Raw genomic sequence first — 24,720 nt, 5'->3', positions numbered from 1 at the left:
AGCCTGAGGTAACATACAATGCCATCTATTTTCCTTTATATAACCACAGGCGCGATTTTTAAATGAAAACTGAGATTTTTGCAGGAAAAATATTTTGGTACGAGAAAACATTATTTCCAAGAAAAACAGTGTTTTTGCTATGTTGTTTCATTTTATTAAAAAACATCACAATCAAGCACACATATAGGTAATAAATAGTTAAAAGGAGGGGTTTTGTTTAGATCATGTTACATATAAGTCAAAGATGAATGCTCACTAAAATGAATATATATCACAGCAATGAACTATGAAATGGTTTGCCTTTTTCACATGGGCAGACCCAATTCAACAAGTAAATCATTTTGTGAGCTATTGTTTGTTCCAATTTTGACAATCTAAACTAAAAATCCCTCCCGGAAAAATGATATACAGAAAATGTTTCTGTAGATGTAACTTAACACCCCTCTTAAAAAAAAGATATTACAAAACTATATATACACACAGGTGTTTTGAAATTAAATACAAACTGCGTACCTAATATTTGTAATTTTGGATTTTTCAAATTAAAATGTTTTTCCGATATGCGCTTACTTAGAAAACAAAAGTCAAATTGTTTTTAGTCACAGGGGTTTTTTTAAACCGTAAGTTTCCCTATTTAGTATACTATTTATCTTAAAAATAACAGAGTTATACATACACGAAAGCACCAGGTTGTTCTTTTTCCATTTCTCTTAAAATTTAACAAGCCAATGACTAACGGACAATGTCAATTTCATTACCAACACTCTAACCTACAATCGGTGTAACCCCATTCCACGATAAAAAGGCACACTACAAAACGCACTTTGCTCGAATATATGCGTTGAATATTTTCTATGAAAAAACCTCGATTTAGTAAAAGAGAGGGAAAGAGAAACATCTAGATTTTTTGTGGAAAAGGCGTCTTCGGGTTTCTTTTCCTTATTTTTCTCGTTTCATATATTTTACAAACAAATAAGAATTAGTTAGATTTATCAATAACTAACTTGTTTTATACACCATGGTGGGGGAAATTGATCAGAGTACAAAACATATGTACAAAATAGTTTTATGTTAATATGAAGTGCGGAATAAGTGACGGGTGATTGATTTTCTTAATTTCTTTACAGCATGAAAAATGGAACACCTTATGGGGGTTATTTGCGGCTATAATACCATAATACACAGCATTGTTGAAATCAAAACTACCATTAAATGTAATCAGAACGGGAAATTTTAAAGACCTCTCTCTAGTCAAAAATAAATACGTCAGACTAACTGTAATGTCTAAAAAGTGGATACTGAAAAAGATTTGACAAAACTGTTTCTAAAATACTTCCCCATCTTGTTAAACTACGTGAATTTTCAACTAACCCTCAACCCTAACTCGACCTGACTAGTTTCTATATATTCTCTTGTCTTAAAAACGTAATTTGGCAGGAAATAATTTTGACGCTTTTCAGTTTCGATACAATCTCCCATTACCAAACAGATTATTGAAAAATTTAGTTAATGGACGAAAAGCGTTGCGATCGTGGGTTAAAAAAATCTATCCTATTTACATTTTTTAACTCCCTAAAACTCTTTAACCACAATAAACTTCATAGTTTTCTTTTAACTGCATTTAAATGAAAAAGTAGTTTGTTTTGAAGAATTCGAATTAACCCTCTTTATCTTCATTTGAAAATAAAATGATTTTTTTTCAAATACCATTTAGCGAATGTTTTGTACAAAGTGACAGCGTATAAGCGTCATCCGCGAGCACTCCAAGTTTCTATCAGCTGATATTACCAACAGTTCCAAGCCAAAGAGTGGGTCTTTTAGTTATATACAACGCAGTTAGTTTAATCCCAGCCATTTTCTTTGATCATATGGGCTAATTCAATGATGTATTTGCCTTCTTTGTACTTTTGACTGGATTCAAACGCGTGTTCCTAAATTAATGAAATCAATTTATACAGATTTTTAAAAGCGAAATAACGCATAATTCAAATTTACATATTTCCAGCCAAGGGTAGTTTTACAGCATTCACAATATATGTCAGCTACTGCGTGTAATCCAGTTAACAAAACCCTTTCCTCAGCGGGTCCACAGCCTACATTGACTCTGTTTAAAAAAAAAACATTTCAAACACGCAACCTTTTATCAATTTTTGAAAAGTTGTAAACTGACTGATTTAACCATTTAAAAATATTTTTAACTACCAGGTTTAATTGGCTAAAATTGTTTGAAATACCATACACAATGAGCGTGTGAAAAATGGTTATTTCATGACATTCGTTCTATTAACCTGGTAGTTTAAAGCAAATAAAGGTTCTTCACTTTGAACTACATTAGAAAATTACAACTTTTTTACTCTGAAAGACTGAACAAATTTAATCACTATCATTTTTAACTATCTTTTAGAATAAAAAGGTTGTTGGAATTCGTGCCTTTCAAATATGAAATGACACTTGAAATAAATCAAACAATTCATAAATTTAAAATCTAGAATATCGGATAAAAATTCTGGTTGAATATTTTATCGGGTGATATTTTTTTATTTGTAGTCACCTTTACAAATCTTTCTGTTTACAATTGAAGGATTTCAATTGCCTTCGTTTATTCAAATAAAGACCTAATACCCTAAAACACTTACACTGAATTGAAAAGGTAAGCCCTTCCTTGACTTCCTTGGAAAGACTTGAATAGCAGAAAAAGAAGTTTTGTGATTAACATTTAACAGCGTGAAAAATCAACTGTGCCTATTCATAATGGCTTTGTCATTGCTTAAGCCTATTCTACAAGTGACCCATTTGAAAATAAAGGGGTGCTTTATGCAAGCTATTTATAGTTATTCCCATAAAAATGGCAGATAATTAGATAGAACCGTACAAAAATTAAATAGATCTAACAGTTCTGGGAGATTTTAAAAGCAAGATCAAGCCAGCAACCAAGAAACATAAGTGACTAATAAAATTTATTCGGGACCGACTGTCATCTTACCTTAGAGATCAGCTCATCGTGGTTTGCGAGATGGGCTCTGCAGTGGATACAACTGTACGTCCTATGACAGTTTGGTAGGTAAGCTTGGAAAGTCTTCACCATGGTCCCTTTGTCCAAATATTTATTCTTAAATATCAAACGAAAATGCCAGAAAATCCCACTCCTTACACCACAGTTTTGATTTCTACGGAAGCTACCTGCCAGTCTGCAAGAGTCTGGCAGTGCGGGTTGAAAATTGCCAGAAACTGGCCAGGATCACTTTTAACACACTATTGTTTTAGTTTTCTTTTTTTTAAATCCAATTGAAGTATATTTCTAGATATTCAAAGCGGAGGAGTAGTATCCCAACAAGTTAACTTCAAATAATAGCCATTGCTATATTTTTTCTTGGATTATAATTGTATATTTTTGTTTAGATCGCAAACATAGGTAGAAATGATTTTTATAGATTTGACACATCTAAATTCAAATTCCAAGAGATGAATATCATCTGAAATAGGGTACATAAAATTATCAGCAACAATTGTGAGATGTAACAGTCTAATCAAGTATGAGAAAAAAATAGGTGTATTTACTAAATCTAGACCTACAGGGTCAAATGGAGAAATACACATAGTTACCAAATGGTGAAACGTCACCTAGGTATAGAATTTTCCGTTTATTGTTTAGGGGAAAAACGGTGACCTACAGACCCAACTAGACCTATTTTTTGACCTGCGCGGTGAAGCTGCCAAAACAATGTCCGGAGCGTGCTTTCCGGAGTTTGCGCCTTCGCGATGTAAACGACTAAATTACGTACGAAAAAGAACCTCTGTACAAAAAATTTCCCGATCTCTTCTAGCTATTTCATTTACTCTAAACTAATACGGCAAATGTTCAATAACAATTCTACGACGCCACTTTCGAACAACGCCGTTATTAGGCTTACGATTTTCTAAGACAGCCATCGGGTCCGAAAGGAACCAAACGATCCTGAACCAAAAGAGCACCGAGAGGAACACAGATACGCAATTTCGCGCAATAACGTTTTAATAGCTCCAAAATTCGCGAGCAGTTCCGTTTCATTAGAAAAAGGGCCGATACAATCCTTAAAGGTCGAATAGGTAACTACGACTTGGATTACCTTAGTGGGAACCGCGAAGAATGATAGTCCAATGTGGCGATTTTCGAGACCTCAAACACACTTTCTTTGTTTTGATTCTAACAACACGACGACGTAACTTCTCTCTCTCTCTCAAGCTCACAGCTGTTTTCTGTAGCAGGGGTGCCAGATACAAGCAGCAGCTCACCCTAGCGACGGAGGGGCTAAGCAGAAACTACCTTCCAAGCTCCGCGCCAATCAAATCCCGACATTCGGGACCGAGACGTTTCAAGGCCAATGGCCCTTCTCCTCCGCGCTCGAATCGCGGAGCCAAAACAAAGAAGCGTGCAGCTAGCGAGCCGCTCTTTCGGAACAAAGCGAGAAAATGCGCGAAATTATCTCGCCAAACATTTTGTCAAAGAAAAGATCACCCGCAAATAAGGAAAGGTTTAAAAGTCAAACTCGGCCAGTGTAAGAGATAAACCAAAATAATTCTTCCCAACAAGCCGTAAAATTCAACTCGTTGGAAACCAAACTTTCTACGTAAAAATCGCGTCGAAAAGACAGTGAAAATGCGAAGAAGGATATACCAGTACTTTGAAAATATATCGCCGGAAACGCAAAACTGGCAAATCAACTTTTTCGCCTCAGCTGCGTTTCGGCTATAGGACCTACATCGTAATTACAGAATCTACCAAATTTAAATCGATCTTTAGTTTTTTTTTACAAATATCGTGATAAAAAGCGGATTGGGATTTAAAATCAAATATAAAATTGTATAGAAAACCTTGGCGGTTAGCGTTGAAAACTCTGCTGAAATGTACTTTTGGTTATTCGCGTTTTCAAAGGGCGGTTTCGGCTGGTTCCAACGCTTTCCCACCTACCTATAATATAGCCCAACCAACCAGCCCTGTCATTTTTTTCGCGTAATGTATTCGTAAATTGAAGGGGAAATGAAATAACCTGGGAGGGTGTGAAAATCGGGTTTCTGCAAAAACAGACAGGTGTAGCTTCACCGCTTATAAAGTTATAAAAGACTTTGGGAAGGGGCAATGCTCGGGATTCTCTCCTACAATTTGCTTTAAAAAAAGTGCTGGGAACAAAAGATCCAAGGCTTACTAAACTAAGAGGGTAATGGGTGTTAACACTATACTGGAGACTAGCCCTCTAGGCTAACGTGAAGACACGGGGGAACTTGAGTTGGCAAAATTTTAATTTCACCCCCCTCCCAACGGACTTCGCTACGCCTCTGATCGTGAAGAGAAAAATCATCTTAAAACAGTAATTTGTTTGAGCTTGTTCACCCTGACTCCCTTCTCTTACAAGTCTTAACCATCGCGGAAAACACTTGTTGGAGCCGCGCCAAACGGGTAACCAGACGTATTACGAACATACTGGAAAGTGCTCTCAAAGAGTCACACCCCCTTTGGATAGCGGTATGGAGAAACGCTGAAACTCGAAGTATATGTAAATAGAGTTAGTCACGTTAACTGCCGCGTGCTACCAACAATTGGCGCCATTTACACAAACGGAGTCACAGTCGTGGAAGGAGACTCCGGCAAACTTGAACTTTTATGACAGTCGCGTCATACGGACGCCCTTCTTGCCCACCCGTTATTTGTCAACATCAAGTTCTTTATTAAATATAGATGGCGTATATTAAAGAAATAATCGTCCCCTAAGCCTTGGCTCGCGTATTTGTTTTGTATATATATTACGTAACGCTAGATTGGTTTTCGGAATGGAAAGGTTAACTACCCTTAGTTGCCGGAAGCGACCATTCTTTCGGCCCACAACGCCTATTTTACCCTATCAACTAGGAACTGATAGTGACAATAACAGCAATCGCGCTAGTTTTTTCTCAAATATGAGACCTCCGAAGAGTCCCGATTAGATATCTTGGTTGCTTTCGCAACTAGTTTCTATACTTTTACGTAACGTTGTTGCTTTTTATCGTATCAAGATAAAGGGAGAAAATACGGCTGGCAAATGGATAATATTAAAATTTCCCTTTAAAGGGAATATATTGTAAAGGGGGAAATTGTCCGCTTCTCCTTTTCACGTAACTAGCGTCAGTTAGATGAAATAAATGTTACTTGATCTAGCATAAATATGGAACTTTATCTTTTTCAGAGTCAAATAGCTTCGGAGTAAATATAATAATCTAATATCATATTAAGCGTATAAAATTTACTCAGTATTAAATTATAGTAGTCAATTTCGTCGAAAAATGGAATTTAAGAAATATTTAGCGTTTGTAGGAAAGCATTCTTAAAAATTTATTTCAAAATTAGCTTCCTCCCAAGGCCTCAAGAAAAAAACCGTTGGAGCTACGCGGGTCCCAGAAGATTCAACTATCTCTGTTGGGGGTGGATACGACTTGCCAAAAGGAGTTATTTCGGAAAGCGATAGGCCAAGAAAGATATTTACCCCGAAGGTTACCAGACATTCTACGTAAAGGCAAGTAAAAATGCAATGACATAAGCGAGGAGCTAACGAGAGTTAGCGACATCTTCAGTTGAAATAATAGATGAAATTCCAGTTAAGCCTTCATTTTTTGCTTACGTATTTTAGAGAGTTTGCGAAACAGACATAAACCACCCACAATTTTTGAGACTTGATACGAAATTACCGGAAACTTAAAGTGCCTAAAGTGCTTAGAAGACAACGTGAAAATTGTTTCGTGGAGTTACTTCATATAAACTCATTACCAGATTGCCAGTGAACTTGTAATTGCGGGGAAAATTAAGCAACGCTTGAAACACATAGGCATTTAATGAAGTTGAACGAAAGGGGGGGGGGGGGCAGCGTTTGCAATTTGATCATCCGGAAATGAGCGTAATATTTCCAGCTTTATCGTACGATTAAAAATATCCAATACAATTATAAAAAACTAGTGAACACGATATTTTTGCATTTTGTTCATGTTATCCCGATTGTTTTCACAAGTAAACTGAAGACTTGTAAGTATGACAACTTGACAAGCAATACGTTTTGCAACCTAACTAACCGGAAATTGTTGTACTACCAGACTTCATCTAAATGTAATTTTAAAAAACCTCTCTTAACACGATATTTTATAATTTTATTTAACATTTTTCTCAAGTAAAATTATGAGTAAAATTAAATGCGTAATCGGAAATATTTGAACAAGACATTCGTCGTCAAAAAGAATGGCTCGGGGAGTCGGGGTTTTCGATTTAACTTTTATTAGTATATTCAATATTTTAACATCCTCTGAAATTATACATAGTCCACACCTCCTTTGACGAATTTCTGACTACACTACTGGAGCAAGAAGATCGTGAAACCGGGCTGTAAATGGCGTTCGCTAAATATCAACATAGTATATGGTTTGTAAAGTGGTGCAATAGGAAGGAACCATTGATAGACCTAAAAGAATGTCATTTTAGAAGCAGTTTCAAATTCTTTTTGATTCGCCTTTTGGTGGAGCTTTGTAAATCCAGTCCAAGGCTTAAGCTAAGTTTCATGAAAACTGCAAAAAGCTGGGCTTGGGCAATTGGCCCAACTTCGTCTATGAGGAAATCGGAGGAATTGGTAGAATGTTGCGTTTTTGATATTTCAAGCATACTTGGAAACCTAGCTTGAGAGTTATCACTGACTGTTCCTAGTTTTCTTGACACGGTAGGTGTGAACCAAATCAGAAGACTCGCTGCTGTACGTTAGCCGCTTTGAGCAGGGCCGGATTAACACTATTGGGGGCCCTGTTCAAAATAGAATTTGGGGACCCTGAAAAAATTAGACCTTACTTTTTGACTCTATTAACGGCAATGTGGTTATAAACATAAAATTCCAATAGAATGGGGAAAACAAAACATTTAGTTCGAAGACCTGTGCATTGGGACATTTGGTACATGCCTTAATACGGCTATGGCTTTGAGTCGAGTCAATAAGAGCTTTAAGAAAAATCGAACTTGAAATTTTCTCTATTCTAAAGTGCTGCACTGAAAGCACACACGTTACCATTCCCGTAAAAACAAAATGCACCCCATCTAATTTCCGATCAAATACTTCTCTTCCAACAATTCACATCCCATTTGACACAATTTTTTTATTCCCTATTCAAAGAATTAAAATGTCAACCATTCCCGATTCAAAGTATTGAATTGTCAACCAATCCCGATTCAAAGTATTGAATTATCAACCAATCCCGATTCAAACTATTGAATTGTCAACCAATCCCGATTCAAAGTATTGAATTGTCAACCAATCCCGATTCAAAGTATTGAATTGTCAACCAATCCTGATTCAAAGTATTGAATTGTCAACCAATCCCGATTCAAAGTATTGAATTGTCAACCAATCCTGATTCAAAGTATTGAATTGTCAACCAATCCCGATTCAAAGTATTGAATTGTCAACCAATCCCGATTCAAAGTATTGAATTGTCAACCAATCCCGATTCAAAGTATTGAATTGTCAACCAATCCCGATTCAAAGTATTGAATTGTCAACCAATCCCGATTCAAAGTATTGAATTTTCAACCAATCCCGATTCAAAGTATTGAATTGTCAACCATTCCCGATTCAAAGAATTGAATTGTCAACCATTCCCGATTCAAAGAATTGAATTGTCAACCATTCCCGATCCAAAGAATTGAATTCTCAACCATTCCCGATTTAAAGAATTGAATTCTCAACCATTCCCGATTCCAAGAATTGAATTCTCAACCATTCCCGATTCCAAGAATTGAATTCTCAACCATTCCCGATTCAAAGTATTGAATTCTCAACCATTCCCGATTCAAAGTATTGAGTTCTCAACCATTCCCGATTCAAAGTATTGAGTTCTGAACCATTCCCGATTCAAAGAATTGAATTGTCAACCATTCCCGATTGAAAGTATTTAATTATCAACCATTCCCGATTCAAAGTATTTAATTATCAACCATTCCCGATTCAAAGTATTTAATTATCAACCATTCCCGATTCAAAGTATTGAATTGTCAACAATTCCCGAACTCCAAATTATCTTCCCCATTCCTTAACCGAAGATAAGATGCATACTTTTCTCCACCTTTCACCCCATTGTTGACATGTGGTTTTTATGTTCCAGCAAGTATCCTAAGAGTATTGCTCCATGATTTAGGGCTATAAATGACGCTATATAAGAGATAATTGCCATTACCTCACCATTGTTTTATTATATATGGTATTTTCAAGAAACTCAGCTTTTCTTTGCTACTAATGCTTTTATAACTATACAAACAAATCCACCAAAAATGGCGTAAACAGAAGAACTGAAGAATGTATTTTATATTATAAAAGCAAATACAAAGGTTTTTCTGTCGCCCTTTGACCTAGTTTGAACTTCTTTCGCGATATAAATGGAAATAAAAAAAACACTTATGTAAAATGTCACGACCTCGGTTAAAAGTCGCTATGTAATTATTTCTTGACATTTCCAACGTCGCGAAAAAAGATTAATAAGGGTTCTAAAAAGTTATGGAAGGTCATATACGAATTACCCCCTAAAAAAACCCTCATCCAACTCATCGATTTTTTTTGCTCCTCCACATACTTTCGCTATATCATTTAGATGACAAAGTTGAATGACTGTCCTTGCGTGTTAGCCCACACGTAAAGCTTCGAGTCCATTTCGTTATATACCCTATCTTTTTTGTTAAACTGATTAATTTCGGCCACTATGAGAAATTGCTTTCCCATAAAACCAAAGGAGAAGGGTCAACCATTCATATCGTCAACGTAGTAGGGCATAAAGAATTTATACGCAAGCTGCAATGGCCACTTTATCTAATTTTAGTAAGGACAACCCGCGACCGTTTCCTCGGATTAATGAGGTGTTTACATTTCGTTAGAAATAAAAACGCCATAAATGTTTCAGTAAACGCGGTACTGCTTAAGAAATTAACATTAAAAAGCCACCAGTAAAGACTCGTCTGTGATTCGTAAACACTTACGGAGAATTAATATGTTGATACAATTTTCAGCGCTTTTTACAATCCACCTCACGGTCTGCTAGTAGGCCCCTCCCCTTAAACGTCAATTAAATCGTCCTGGTATGTCATTGGGTCCCTAAAACTTATGTATTTCGACGCGTTGTAATACGCAGGCGGGTGACGTATAAAATAATACCAACTATGCTTTTCCTTCCCTCCTCCCGTACCGAAAGGGGGTTAGACCATGCAGGACGCGGATTTTCTGAACACGTTTATTCTCCCTAAGTATAAATACATCCTTATCGTAACTAAACTGAGTGGAATAAAAAGATCTAACCTCTAGAAAAAAATAAAACATTTTAGTATCTCGGTCCGAACAGAAGTTCTAGTTTCGCTAAATTTCGCAATAATATTAACAACGGAGTAAATAAAAGTGCCAAGAATCCGTAGAAAATGGTTCGAGTCACTTTTAAAATTAGTATTGATTTGGGAAGGACGGCGTATGGTGAAATAAACCAGAGACATTTTCGGAGTATCCGCGAGCAGACGAATCTAGGCTAGAGAAAGAGGGACCACATGTGCCAGCGTAGAAAGTCCCGCTATAAATTTCACTTCCGGGAACAGAATATCGATTTCGACGATGTATACGCTGGGTTACGCTTAACTATAAGCCAGGAAAATCTGATTCGTGATAGATTGAGTGGTAAAGGCTTAGCGAGGGCGGATTCGCCAAAGCCAAGCCATCGGGACTATGACTAAAGAGTATTGTTAAGACTGCCTCCAACTATAGTTTCTCGGTAAATACGGCCGTTCTAATCCAGAACGATTACCGAGAAAAAGGCAAATGGAAAGTCACCGCCAGGGCCCGCTTCTGGAGCGAGGATAAATTAATGCTCGCGTAGAAGAGAAACTTCAGAACTGGGAATTTTAACGCGTCGCTCTTTCGCGGTATAAAGATTCTCTTTCAAAATGTATTTCTAGGTAACTTACTCATCGTAAAAAAATCGGGAAAATTTTCCTCCAAAACAATGGGTATTTGAATCGGCCAATTGCGCAACCCAAATATTCCCCTCCAGGAAAATAACCATATTAATGATAATTACGTAATGGTTATACGCTTCTAACCTATTTCCAGGAGGAATGGAAGAAATAAAAAAAAGGTTCCGATTTATAGAGATTTGGGGAAAATTCTTTAATATCGTAACAAGGTAAAAATAAAGATGGCGTCTCCACCTATACCTAACAATGCGAATTAAATATTTCGAAACTAATTTCGTTATCTTAAAAAACAGTGGTCTAGTAACCCCCAAAACAGAGTAGCGAGGCTTGCAATATAGCAATTACATTACGATCTTATCAGCACAAATACGAACTACGTCATGCGTAACGGACGTTCTTGAACTTAAGACGCAAAATTTGCAAAAGGAAATGGACAGATAAAGATTGTCTTTCACCCATGAGACTTGCCACTTACGAGAAAAACGACGGTGTTATGATATAAGGTAGTTTACCGTTAGATTCCCAACCAGTTGAGCGATTGTCCAAGAGTGGTTTTCTATCAAACTGGTTTGTTGTCGCTGGTGGTTTCGTAAACCCTTCTAGTCCGTAACGGGAACCAGTTTCGTACGCGAAGGAATAAAAATAATCTCAGGCCAACAATCACGGTTAGACAACACTATAAACAATGTCGCCGTAAAAAAAACCAAGTCGATTCGAGATAACGTTAAAACCATACACGATAACAGTTTAAAAAGTCTAACCGCGGAATGCCCAAGTCAGACGCAAAATCCATACAGTCACGCAAACCCGGAAGTTATACACGGATTGAAAAAGCAAGGACGAACGGAAATTCAGCAGCTGTTTTTGAATTTTTACTTATATTTTAATATATAATTAAAAAATAATGGTAAAATGGATTTCCACTTTTTTTTGGAAGAACCCTTAAAGGTCCTATAAAGCTCGTCGAAATCAAAACAAAAACGAACTTGGAACTGTATGTAACTTCCAGGTAACGGCGGTGATGGATCTTCCTCGCCAGCTAATTTTTGCTTGAAGCCAAGGCCCAATGAAAAATAAAACGCTTCAATAACGAAAGCTTACGCTTACTTCGGCGAAATAATGATAAATTATTAAATCATAACTTAAACTTAACTATTATAAGCACTCGCTTCGTTCTTTAGGTACTGATTTTGAAATTTTAGATAAATAAACGCGTTTTCCCTGATTTTTATCGTCATCAACGTAACCTGGTACTACGCTTCCAAGTTCCAACGAAGATTTAAACTAGTAAAGTTGTCTTCAATAGCTGAAGTGTAATGTTTCGTCTATGTAGACGAGGTTTATAGAGCTATTAAGTAATTGTAATACGAAATTATGTCAAATATAAAGGAAAACTGAAGAGAGACATTGAAAATATAAGGAAACAAACGAAATATTTGAACGGTTATAGTCTGGGGACCGTTGCGTAACACTGAACAAACAACGTTAGGGAACTGTAATCAAGGATATTCATCGAATTTAAATAAAAACGGCATAGGGAATGAGCATCTAAGGACAGACATTCTTCAACGTCACACGCAGCAGCCCGCTTCTTGACGAGGCAAAAGTATTGAAAAGTACGGATTAACATTCGCAATAAAAATAGCTCTCTTCGGCCTCTTACGTGTGTACACTTAGTTTGGTATCTCCCTTAAGCGCGCTACTACTGTCAATCGAAGCTTGGAACCTATTAAGTATAACACGCCGTTTCGGCGTTTCCCAGCAAGTGTTGATGGAACCTATTTTAATCCCATAATGCGTGGTTAAGGGAGTGAGGAGGTAACTTAGCCTAACGGTGTTGTATTTACCCAGATAATTTTAGGCCTTTTCTATACTGCGAGGGTAATGTCCTATAGATTTTCAACCTTTACGACGTTGCTACGCTAAGACTATAGGTAAACAGATCTGTCCTTTGAACTAATAAAATAATATCGTCTGCGAGTTTAGAATTTAAAAGCTTTCGCGCTAAATTAATTTTAGTTAATTTCAAAATTGCGAATGCCGCAGCGAACCTCGAAGAAACGCGGGGAACAACGACAATAAACAATGTTAAAAAAAATTTAAATTAGATTTAAAATTTTCTTACATTCGTTCCACTTCTACAATTTTACGAAATAATTGTTTGTATACAATGAAATTTGGTGTATTTAGCCTTATCGAGTTTTTAAAAAAATACATTGCTGGTACAGCGTACTAGGGACCAAATGGGTCATAAGAGGTTTAATTTATTTTTTTTAGAAAAAGAACAACAGTAGATTAAACTTGGTATATTTAGTCAAGCACTCTCGATCCGATATGATCAGCCACGCAGAGTAAGGGTCGAGTATTTTTACAGGCCACTTTTGTTTTTGGAGCTTTTCAACGTTTTATCTCATCAGCGGTCGTTTGAATTACTTTATCAGAGAAAGTTGAGTGGAACGGAAACGAGGCAGCTCATAAATTTGGCAGAAATTGACTAATTTTTCGTTATTCCCGGAGTTATCTAGAAACTATACTCTCGCTTTTACGTCCAAAATGGGTTAAATTCTTTTCATTTTCAATCGATAGACGACAAACGCCCCCTATCAGTCAATCGAGTCAATAACTGGGGGTCCTCCCCGATAATTAACTAAAACATGGGAAAAACCGTTACGCGGAAAACCTTTCGCCGAGCGATTTTGTCGCCGGCTTCTTTTGTCGACAGGGACGATGAGGGCGTAATTGGCAATTAGTTAAAGGAAAGAGGGAACCAGTTTTCTTTGTTGAATTCAATATTTCCGCCGAGGAAAAAGTAGCTGCAAATGGCAGATATCTCTGAGAAAGAAAATAAATGTTGCCATTACGCAATTAATTACTTGGCGTTTAAATATAGGTTTAAACTTCAATCTTAGACAACTTTTTATTAAATTATGTCATAACAATAATGCACTATAATGCTCGCAATTGCCGCGATTTCAATTCACCTTATTTCAGATATAATCGGCATTCGGCAAGGCTTAACGAAATTGAGGAACAATTTCCGTAGAAATGTTAGCATCGTCTGCCATAATTTATGTTGTATTGGCAAGTCTTAACGACTTAAAATTGCTCGCATCCGACGCATCGTCCGCCACAATTTATGTTGTAATAGGTGAAAACTATTCGTAGGTCCGGAACCGTTCAAAGAACTGATTCGGACTGAACTATAACTAAACCGCCCCGGACAGTTCAGAACTTGTTGTACGAATAGTCAGAAATTTTACCCTAAAAGCACGTATTGACTAGTCTAAAAAACTATCGCAGACGAATTTGAGAGAGCTCAGCTTTGGGTTCTTGATTGTACCTACTCTCGAACAGGTAATGCTTGAACAGTTCCGAAAGGTCCGAGAACCGGTTCCCGCGAGCACGGCCAACTTTGATGTATCGCGCATCTCTCGCGCTACAGCGGCCATCTCATTCGTTGACGTTAATTTTCTGTGTTAAACTATGAGCAAAAGATGTGTATGACGTCAGCGCCCCTAGCGAATTATTATTTTTAGTATAGTTTTTACATTGAAGACAATATAACAACCGAGCGTGGCGCTGACCTCCTACACATTATAGTACAGTTTATAGGGGGAAAATCCTTGCTCGCGGAATTTCGACGAATGTATTGGCCGCTGTAGCGCCATGGACTAATTAGCCCATGGTAGCGCGAACAGCGCGTGATCAAAGTTGGCCGTGCCGCGAGCGAGTAGTTTGCGTTAAAACGGTTCGAGAATTTTATTTTGGGCGAATAGTTTGCGCGAGGACTCATCGAACGGTTCCGAACTGGCGAATAGTTTTAATCTAAAGTAAAACTATATTGTTTGTGGAGGACATGAAGTTTTTAGCCGAAAGCGTTCCGCCATTTGAAACTCGTTAAGCCTTGCCTCATGTATTAAGGTACATTAAACTCGCATATTGCATAATGCACAAAGAAAACCATGTCTCTGAAATCACGCGTTTCGTAAAGAAAAAAATCAAGCGGGCGTTACGGTTTAACTTATCCGATAGATACATTCTCATATATCTTAAAAAAAAGCCAAAGTCACTTTTATAGGATAAACAAAAAAAACTAGATAAAAAGCTCTATCCCGGGCTCGGGTGGAAAGCGTACATTTAATCACCAGGGTGGAGATTCTCCTAAAAGAAAAACGCCAACTCTCGACTCTCGCTGCAAGTGAAGTGAGTGGCGTATTGCTCCCGCGGCCTGCAATAAGTGGGTCAGCGACTCTCCCGCTTTGGACTTACGGGTGAACGCTCGAGGAAAACGCAGCAACCGCAAATAGGCTGTTGCACGCCGACTCCAGCGACTCGGTCCGGATCACTACGCGGGAGACGGGGGAATTAGGCCTCGCGTCCCTTTCCGAAATGGCCAACCTCGTTTTCGAATCGGGAGTCGCCTCTTTTCGGAAGAGGCTTTGACGGCGTTACCGATCTAAACATGGTGGTCATTATGGGGGAGGGCGTGAAAAAGGTTCCCAAAATGAAAGGGCGGGGATAATGGGGAAGCGAACGCCTGGAATAAAAACTTTCTTCCATCGTTGGTCATAAAAAATATATGCTAAGGTAACGTTTGTATGGGTGAATGATAGAATCATCCTCGGTTTGCGATTTTCTTTCAAGCCGCAACCGTAACGCGCGACCAGGAAAAAAAATTATTTTAATGGGCGGAAACTTATTACCGGCACTTTGGCGACAATTTTGGGTGTTTCTAGCCTAATGGTATTATTTGATATCGACGAGATTGCGAGACATTTTAAGGTCATTACTAGTTTAAACAACAGCGGCCATTCACGGGGAAACTAATTTGTTGGTAGATTTTTTTATTAGCGCAGTCAAAATAATATAAAAATCCCTAAGGAAGTATGAAGGGTAACTCAAATCGAATAGCACAATAATCTTGAGTGGCCTATTTGTAGCGTACCCTTTTGTTGATTGGAAAGGTCGCGGGTTCAAATCGTGTCTATGACCAGTCTGAAAAATTTCATTTTCATTTTTTAAACTATCTTAAAATATTTTGGTATAAAAACCATTAAAATGATTCTGAAATTTACAACGTGTTTAAAAGACTAAATTTTCTATCGTTATAATTTTTAATTATATAAAAGAAACGCATGGCTTTTATAACTTCTATTCACTTTTTGCTGATACAATCTCCAGAGTGGAGATTATCTAGTTTATGGCTAAATGGTTCACGATTTTAAACCAAGCAGATATCGTCATACTTCCCACGAAGGTATTTCTTATAAACTTCTGACGCAGTGTAATATTTTTTTTGTATTACGAGGGCAGAGGTGGATCTAAGTTTATTGGCTTCTTCAATGACCACGTGGGATTTGTGTGTAGTAGGCCAATTTCAGGCTTAAGATAGAGGCGTAAATCCCAAATTTTTCGAGGTTTAAGTTCATTATAAACGTTAATTTTTCGAAGTACCACGCGCAGAGGGTAAAAAATGGGAACGACAGGTGCGTTTTAAACACTGAACTGGCTCCAAACATGGGGACAAAAAATAGGAAAAAATTATTACAGGATTAAGCTTTTAGCGCAGGGGATTTAAAAAGGATAAAAGCCAGATCGGATTGATTTAAAACTCGAAGTCTAAATTTACACCTTTGTGGTTTGTTGGAATGCCTTTTGTAAACCTCAAAACGTAAGAGCAAAGCAAAATAAAATTTGTATCAACACTAGTGCCATCTATACGAGAAAACATAAACGTGCAATTCATTCCTTGGACATTTATCATTTCATAACATAATAATATTAAAAGTGAAAGACAGGTAATAAACAGAGATAATCATCCAAAAATCACATCTTAAAATTAAACCAATGATAATTATAGTATTAATTTACGTCGCTTGATGTCGCGTACTCCCTATCATTGAAAATATTTTCGGATTGGGGACCATCATAAAATGTTGTAAAATCAAGGACAGTAGATACTGTCTTTGGTAAAATCAATCAATTTACTAAGGATAAAATCAGTAAACCTTCAAAGTATGTTTCCCCTTCAATTTAAGCTTTTTAAACAGCACGTGCTCTCGCACGTTCGGACGGCTCTCGTGCAATTTTTAAAAAATTTCACTTACGACCCTTGATTTTTTTAGATGATCCCTAAGCCTCCTTCAATATAAAATCAAGCCATATATGGGGTGCGTTCAACAACCCAAAAAAAGCCTCAGCGCTGACCATCGGATTTTAAAAAAGTTGTTGTACGGGGTTTTTCAATTTCCGGTTTTGACGTCACGCTTCCAATCGGATTGCCATCGGATCCATCTGCTCGCCGAGCCGATGGATCCGATGCCAATCGGAAAAAGTGCATTCTTTTTTGAGCACGTGGGACCTCAAGGTGTACTTTTGCCAGAGATCGTAGCGATTTTACGATCTCTGCTTTTGCCGATGGAGTATGTAAATGTTACATTGGAGGACAGTAATAATGGTGATAATTACACTATTCAAGTTACGTTAGAAGATTACCAAAGAATTTTAAATGGTATGTGAATTCTGAATTGAATATAAATAAATTCTTTATTTATATTTAAATAAAGAATTTTGCCAGTGCTTGATGTTTCTTTTAATCTTAAGTTTATTATTAATTAGACGAAGAATTTCGATGTGCTTGTTTAGACAAAGCAAAAATGATGAATGATGATCAGCAGCTTGTACTTAACAAGGAATCAATTTTGGTGGAGACTGATTTAAATAAAATTGATATGTCTACCTCAATAAATTCTTCCGTTGGTAAACAGTAGTTTTTTTAATTGCCATCTCAGTATTTATTAATGTTGTGGTGGGCCATCATTTGTTGTCAATAAATTAATACGTAGGTTGTTTTCTATTCACATTTTGTTTTTAATACAGAGTTTAAGTGGAATTCCAAAAACATTCTGCTTTTAATTGACTTGTACAAGTCTCATAAAGAAGAATTTAATATTGCGAAGAAAAAGAAAGATGTATGGGGAAAAATAAGTAACATAATGCAAAATTATGGTTATTTTGTAACGCAAGATGATTGCGACGTTAAATTTAGGAACCTAAAACAAAGGTACACTGTTGAGTTTTTATAATTATGTCACACTAATTGTAATTTTTTTGTTTTGTAGTTACAAAAATAATAAAATTAAAGCATCAAAAACTGGTCGCTCACCAAAAACTTGGGAATTTTTTGACAAATTCGATGATATATTTAGTGAAGACCATTCCATAACTCCTCTTAATTTGATGTTTTCTGCAAACAAAAGTAAGTTTTTTTTTTTGTGAAATATCACAATAACATATAGTAAATTTTAATTTTTGGAATGTTAGATTTGTCATCTGATGAAGCTGGAACTTCGCTCGGTAGTGGAACGTCGCTCGGTAGTGGAACGTCGCTCGGTAGTGAAACGTCGCTTGGTAGTGGAACGCTACTTGCTCGTGCTACATCTCTTGGAAATTTACTATCTCTCCGAAGTTCATCATTATCACTCCAAGAAAAATATAGTACACTTTCACCCTCAATTTCGGACATTGGCAAACAAAGTGGTAGTTGCGAGTTTAAAAGTACCCCAAAATCAAAGAGGAAAAAGGTAACTAAAACCACAACAGCACCAGATTGGTTTGTTGAGTGGGCAAAAAAAACTGAAAAGCTAGAAATTAAAGCTCAAGTTCAAACTGATAAAATTACCGCCCAGAACGAAAAATTTCAAACCGAAATTTTGAAAACTTTAAACAAAAAAAATGAAACTATGGATAAAATGTTAGAATTTTTAATGAAGTAAACATCACAATTCAATAAAATGATTTTAAACATCATAGTCTACCACATTTCTTAAACTATGTGCAATACGGTCTCTTTTATCTTTTGCCTCTTGTAGGGCATGCTGGTTGTTGGCTACTTCGTTTACTGTTGCAGTAACCACTTCGTCTTCAATATAATAATCTACATCATCATCCAAATCTTGCAACAAAATAAAATTGTTCAGTACACAAGCTGTCATTATCACTTCTGAAATTTTGATTATTAAGGACATCTCCAAAGCTTTGAGTCATCTCCAACGACCTTTTAATAAAGCAAATGACCTTTCAATCATTTGTCTTGATGAACTATGCAGTTTGTTATATTTAATCTTGGCTGCACTTAAGTGTCCATTATTTTTGTAGGGAGTCATGATGAATTTGTCGATAGGATAGGCAGAATCACCTAAAATGTGATAATCCTCCGGAATATCTTTGCTACCATCAACAATATCTTGATATATAATACTATTTCTCCACACTCTTGCGTTGTGCACAGAGCCTGGCCAACCGACACAGCAGTCAATAAAAAAAAGCCTGTGATCACATGTTCCTGATAAAATAAAAGCAGATGGTTAATTATTGAATAAAAAACATAAATGGGCAACGTACCTTGTAGTAGTATAGATGTTCTTTTATACCTATTGTAATAGGCATTTTTATCGGATACGGGCTCTTTTATGTCTATATGACAGCCGTCAACCGCTCCTATAACACCAGGAAATTGAAATCTTTCTTGGCAATGTTGAGCAGTGTTTGCCTTTGCGTTGTTTGATGGCCATAAAATATATTCGTCTCGTTTGCTGCTCAAAATTTCAACAAATTCCAAAAACACCAAATGCGCGTTACCTTTTGAGAGGTCAAACCTATCCCCCACACTGCGGAAAGATTCTGGAGTACCCAATAGCCATAACGCACAAAATACCCTCTTTTCAACTGATATTGTAATAGAAGTTTTGTTTTGAGATAAAACATTCCCATATAGCTGGATTAACGTCTGTTAATGAGAATTAAATTAGTACCACAAATGTAAATTACCGTAAATAATTTTACCTCAGCAGTCATTCGTGACATACGAAAATGACTTTTGAAGTCGTGTGGTGTGTAATGAGGGATAACTAATTCAACATAATTAGCTATTCTATTAGGTGTAAGCCTAGGTTTATCCTGAGAGATTTCTTTCAGCAATGCTATAGCAGTTGTTGAGGTTTTCATAAATTTCGACTTTCGACTGTTAGGGGTCCTAATTAAGTCTTCTTCAATCTCTTCATTATTACATAGTTCAGTTAAAAGTAAAATTGCAATTTTTCTTTTTTGATTTTCAACCTCCGCCATGTTAAAATCTATCGCTGAAATATCAATCACGAAAATAAAACCGTACAACAATTATAGGGCGTCACGATTGCAATCGATGAAATCGAAAACAGAAAATTTAAATCGTACAACAACATCTTACGTCACGATGGGAATCGATAAAATAATTTCGTTTAAAATGACGTACAACAACCTCTGACGTCACGCTGCTCAGCGCTTAAACATCGCTGAAATCGGAATCGCTTTTTCGAAAAACCGTATTTTGGTTGTTGAACGTACCCATGACTTAAAAACCAACCAACCATTTATTTACGAGACTCTCCCAGCTGGGTTTTGACAAAAACAATTAGAAATTGCGCAGAAACTAGGAACGCGAAATTAGCAAATTGTACATTTATAAATTCGCGATATATATAGTTAACCAAGTTAACATTAAAAGTTTTATCGTTTAAGTTAATATACACCGAAAAATTGATGCACTTTTAACGAAAAATGCTCCATAAAATGCTTTAGGGTTTGTAAAAACCCTTAAAACTTGGAACTTAAATTTGGCCTATTTAGGTCTAGTTGCCTAAGATCCACTTAGAACAATGGCAGCAGAAACTGGGATCAGGAGGGGTTCCAAACCAACAGGCCTGCTGATAAGACCACAGGCTGTATCGTAAGAAAAAAATTAAAAGAAAAACACTTGTCATCTATTTTAATGTAATTTGTCAAAATTTAAAGGGATAAGTCTTATATGGACAGCGTAGTTGGTTTTATAAGTGATGTGGTTCCCCAAGCATATTCAAGTGGTGCGAAACAAGATGAGAGAGAAAGTATTTTATGGGCCAAATTTGAATCATCTGATATAAATGGTATAGTATTAGATATTTTTCGATTAAAATTCACGCTGGTAAAATTCATAAAACAAATCCACCAGATTATGGTTTTTATGCGGAATCTCAACAAAATGGTAATATACCACCATTAATGCTAATTTTGGGCTACACCAATGGCATACAAGTTTGGAACGTGCCTTCAAATGGGGAAGCTCAGGAAGTTTTGTCATGGAGACAAGGACCCGTTAGGTCACTAAAAATTCTACCTACCCCAAACCCAGATAAAGGTTGTAATTCTTTACTTTTGAAAAAAAAAGAGAGTCTAAGACTATTAATAATTGCGTGAAAATTGTAGAAAATGATAAATATGGAAATAAAAGACCTCTGATAGCCTTGTGTGACAGCTCAAGTGCCGGGCAACAATTTTTTGCTGTTAATATATTGTCACTAAAAACCGGAGATCAAGTACATTGCATTAGAGCCAAGTCTCAGATCATAGAACTGCATTGCAATAAAAGGTATTTAAAAAATTGTTTCGCATATTTGGTATTCAAAAAAACTGATTAATTACATTTAATTTGAAGAGTTATCGCTATAACATTCCAAGAAATGATATCAGTCTACAACACGCAAACTTTCAATGAAATGTTTTCAATAGTGGGCTGTTACCCGAACCCTTGCAAAACTTTAAATCCCATAGCTTTAGGGACAAGATGGTTAGCGTTTTCAGATAGAAAAGTATGATGTCCATTATAGCCAAGAATCTGTTAATGTAAATGCAATACATAAAAGTCTAAATTTGGCCTCAGTTACCTTCTTGAAACAATACAAATATTGAGGGGCAAAAAGTTAAGTTCACCCAGTCTCGTTTTCTGCATTACATTGACAGATTTTTGATAGCAATAGTAACAGTAATAGACCTAGCATCATAAATATTTTTTTTTACAAAAAGCTTCATTCTGTTCTACAAACATGCGGAGGAATGACTGGCGATGGTGTACAATCCTACGCAGCAACTGTGATACACGCTGCTAAGGTATTTGTTATATATTTAAGCCAATTATTCGCAATTTTTTCAAAGAATTATATTTTTGTTTAGACCATAACCAAAGGTCTAACAATGTTTGGTGAGACTGTTGCTAGCATAACTGGTCATAAGAACTCTGGAACCAGTTCAAGTACTAGGAAAGAGAGTAAACAAACTGAGCTTCCGCAACCCGGAATAGTTACTATAGTGGATGTACTTAAAATTGGAAAGGGAGAGGTTAATACCATTTTTCAAATTCCTGTGTTCAATAAAATCAAGCTAAGTTTCATTTGATACTCTATAGATAAGAATAGACGAAGACTTGGAAGGAGATGGTTTGGTGTCTCATTTTGTAGCCCACACTAACGAACCTATTCAAGCTATGTCGTTTGATCCATCAGGAACGCTATTGTTGACTGCGTGTAGCTTGGGTCATAATTTCAATATTTTTGGCATTTTCCCTCACCCAACAAGTTCTACTTTGGGGGGCATACACCATCTTTACACTTTACACAGAGGTGACACAACCGCTAAAGTGCAAGACATTGCTTTCTCTCTCGACAGCAGATGGGTTGCAGTTACAACTCAACGCGGGACTACCCATATCTTCCCCATAACACCATATGGAGGTAAGAAATACCTCTTGGTTCCATACAAATGACCAACCGCAACCGTTATTAACAAAACTCTTATTTCTTAAAAATAGGTCCCATAAATGTGCGTACTCACCTATCACCGAGAGTCGTTAATCGTTACAGTAGGTTCCAAAAGAGCGCTGGCCTGGAAGATATTCAACAACCATCAAGCACTGGCAGAAACAGTCCGGTTCAATCCGGTAGTCCAAGTTCGGCTGGAACAACTCCCATTCGCAGTTACGAGTCGCACAGTAATATTCACTTTCACACGCCGTTGATGGGACGAATGGGTAATCCCAGACTGCCGCCATATCCGCATCCAACAACCGTACACCCATTGGCTCAACTCAAACAACCGTTGTCCATTTCTGTTCCTGGTATTGGAAATTCTTCCGGACCGAAAAGTCCCACTAGTAAAGGGCGCAAATCGAGTTCAACTGCCCAAGTCATCGAGAGTGTTAGCGTTTCAGCCACTTTCTCACCTCCCAGGGCATGGCTCGTTGGGAGCCCTAATTTAAATAGAGAAAAAATTGGTATTACTATTAAATAAAATATAACCGTAACTATTACGTAAGATTTGTATTTATTATTAAGAAAAAAGATCTTCAGACGCTTTATTTGTCATGGGTTGTCACGGAGTGCTAATCGAGTATTTGCTGGAGCCAAAACCAGCCCAGGGCTGCACAAAATCAAACGAAGAAGCTAGCATCGAGCTAGATGTCACAGCACATGCTCAATGGAATCTGAACAGGCCAAATAATTCGCCAGATGTTAAGCTACCCCTTTCCAATTCTAACCCACTCATGATTGCTAATGAATTCAAGAGTGATTTGGACAACATCGGGGATAAAATTCCTAATAGTAAGATAATAAAAGGGCCTCCCACTCCCCGCAAAGGGTGACAGCGCTATTTATTCCCATTAACCAATATAGGTCAATTTTCCTTGAACCAAATTGATGATGTTTCAGAGTCCAAAAAAGAAAACGCAAAGGACAGTTGGTTGTCTCAAGTACGGATAAACAGTCTCTATCGATAGAGCAAGATATAGCAACTTTTAAATTACAGGTGGAAATATTGACTCACGCTGGCCCCCACAGACGTTTATGGATGGGACCCCAGTTTACCTTCAAAACTATACAACATTTACCAAATACAACAATTTTGTCATCTACTTCTTCAGCCTTGCTATCTCAAAGCGAAGATTCGTCATCTGGACCCTCGTCCCTCGATCTTTATACCGAAGAACTGGACCTGCAGAGCTTAAGGTACGGAGTAATTGTGGCTCCCTGACTTTGACTGTATTAGGGAAGATAACATGGGGTGGTACCATTCCGCTACTTTGCCATTTTTACCACAAAAAAGCTATTAATTTAATTTATTTTCTAGTATCCGACCTGCCCGGTCCAATCCAGTAGCCATGCCACCGGGTTACCACAGTTCGAGTGGTAACAAATCCCCACTGTTAATTGAAGCTAATTCTGGTAATTTATAAGCTTGATTACCTTTTGTTCTTAAATAATTTATTTGTTTCGAGAGTTTAAAAATTAATTTTGCGTAAAAATAAATCGCAGGTAGCTTTGAACAAACATTAGGTGCTACGGAATTCATTGAATGTGGTTCGTTAGTAAATGCCCCTTTCACTGGGCCCATTCGCGAAAGAGAGGTTTCGGTTGATCATTTAAAAGAAACCATTGCGGATGCCATGAAAGAAATGAGAGAATTTGGAGGCGACCTTATGAGCCATAATGATGGAAGTTGCAATTGATATTACGCAAATAATTAATTTTTACACCTATTTAAGTATTTTTCGTTTTATTAAAGATATCTTATGTATAGTATTTTAACAATTAATAAAAATTATTATAACCGTCTTAATTTATTAGAGTTTTAATACGAACCAAAACCTTACCCAAAATTAGCAAACAAAGCATTTAGATTTATTAAATAATGTTCACATCAGAATCGCATGCCCCAAGTTCTCAAATAAATTTGGACTGTTTTGGACAGCATGCTTAGGCCTACTTTTTAAAAGTGGTCGAAATGAGAAAATTGAAATTCCGTTAGACTATTAACCAAAGGTTAACCGAAATAATCATAGATGGCGACACCTCCTAGGGAAAAAACACGACTTTTTTTTAATTTAGACA

General features: G+C 36.8%; 2 protein-coding genes across 7 annotated transcripts; one reads left to right on the top strand and one right to left on the bottom strand.

Annotated features, from left to right (window-relative positions):
• Positions 1 to 166: 166 nt before the first annotated feature.
• Positions 167 to 11,517, bottom strand: Ypel (Yippee-like). 4 transcript variants are annotated; one of them, XM_090164235.1, is made up of 5 exons: positions 11,497 to 11,517; positions 2,984 to 3,473; positions 2,637 to 2,680; positions 1,996 to 2,104; positions 167 to 1,931 (listed from the first exon to the last, which is right to left on the bottom strand). In XM_090164235.1, exons 2-5 carry the CDS (start codon positions 3,083 to 3,085, stop codon positions 1,842 to 1,844), a joined length of 345 nt encoding a protein of 114 aa, XP_090020361.1. In that variant the 5' UTR covers positions 3,086 to 3,473; positions 11,497 to 11,517; the 3' UTR covers positions 167 to 1,841. The 4 variants fall into 4 exon arrangements, with proteins under 4 accessions (XP_090020361.1, XP_090020362.1, XP_090020359.1 ...); XM_090164236.1 differs by lacking the exon at positions 11,497 to 11,517 and adding an exon at positions 4,852 to 4,866; XM_090164233.1 differs by lacking the exon at positions 11,497 to 11,517 and adding an exon at positions 4,107 to 4,276.
• Positions 11,518 to 12,900: 1,383 nt separating this feature from the next.
• Positions 12,901 to 24,448, top strand: rudhira (breast carcinoma-amplified sequence 3 protein rudhira). Of its 3 annotated transcripts, none has more exons than XM_090163273.1 (15): positions 12,901 to 12,918; positions 20,651 to 20,750; positions 20,816 to 20,946; positions 21,012 to 21,197; positions 21,266 to 21,428; positions 21,495 to 21,648; positions 21,863 to 21,946; positions 22,010 to 22,174; positions 22,242 to 22,566; positions 22,644 to 23,105; positions 23,167 to 23,433; positions 23,506 to 23,582; positions 23,639 to 23,838; positions 23,960 to 24,054; positions 24,145 to 24,448. In XM_090163273.1, the coding sequence occupies exons 2-15, from the start codon at positions 20,680 to 20,682 to the stop codon at positions 24,336 to 24,338; spliced, it is 2,574 nt and encodes an 857-aa protein (XP_090019399.1). In that variant the 5' UTR covers positions 12,901 to 12,918; positions 20,651 to 20,679; the 3' UTR covers positions 24,339 to 24,448. The 3 variants fall into 3 exon arrangements, with proteins under 3 accessions (XP_090019399.1, XP_090019398.1, XP_090019400.1); XM_090163272.1 differs by lacking the exon at positions 12,901 to 12,918 and adding an exon at positions 16,968 to 16,999; XM_090163274.1 differs by lacking the exon at positions 12,901 to 12,918 and having other exon boundaries at positions 20,422 to 20,750; positions 23,542 to 23,582.
• The last annotated feature ends 272 nt before the right edge of the window (positions 24,449 to 24,720 follow it).

Source organism: Leiobunum rupestre, chromosome 11, assembly GCF_980474605.1.
Source record: "Leiobunum rupestre chromosome 11, qqLeiRupe1.1.hap1, whole genome shotgun sequence".
Classification (NCBI taxonomy): Eukaryota; Metazoa; Arthropoda; class Arachnida; order Opiliones; family Sclerosomatidae; genus Leiobunum; species Leiobunum rupestre.
The sequence above is the reverse complement of the archived record's forward strand: the minus strand, read 5'-3'. Positions and strand labels throughout refer to the sequence as shown.

Coding starts and splice junctions, on each gene's coding strand:
- Ypel (XM_090164235.1), bottom strand. CDS start 3,085: ATGGTGAAGACTTTCCAAGCTTACCTACCAAACTGTCATAGGACGTAC. Junction 2,681..2,983: donor ACGATGAGCTGATCTCTAAG/GTAAGATGACAG, acceptor CTGCTATTCAAG/TCTTTCCAAGGAAGTCAAGG. Junction 2,105..2,636: donor GCTTACCTTTTCAATTCAGT/GTAAGTGTTTTA, acceptor TTTTTTAAACAG/AGTCAATGTAGGCTGTGGAC.
- rudhira (XM_090163273.1), top strand. CDS start 20,680: ATGGCAGCAGAAACTGGGATCAGGAGGGGTTCCAAACCAACAGGCCTG. Junction 21,947..22,009: donor CTGTGATACACGCTGCTAAG/GTATTTGTTATA, acceptor ATTTTTGTTTAG/ACCATAACCAAAGGTCTAAC. Junction 23,583..23,638: donor AGGACAGTTGGTTGTCTCAA/GTACGGATAAAC, acceptor TTTAAATTACAG/GTGGAAATATTGACTCACGC.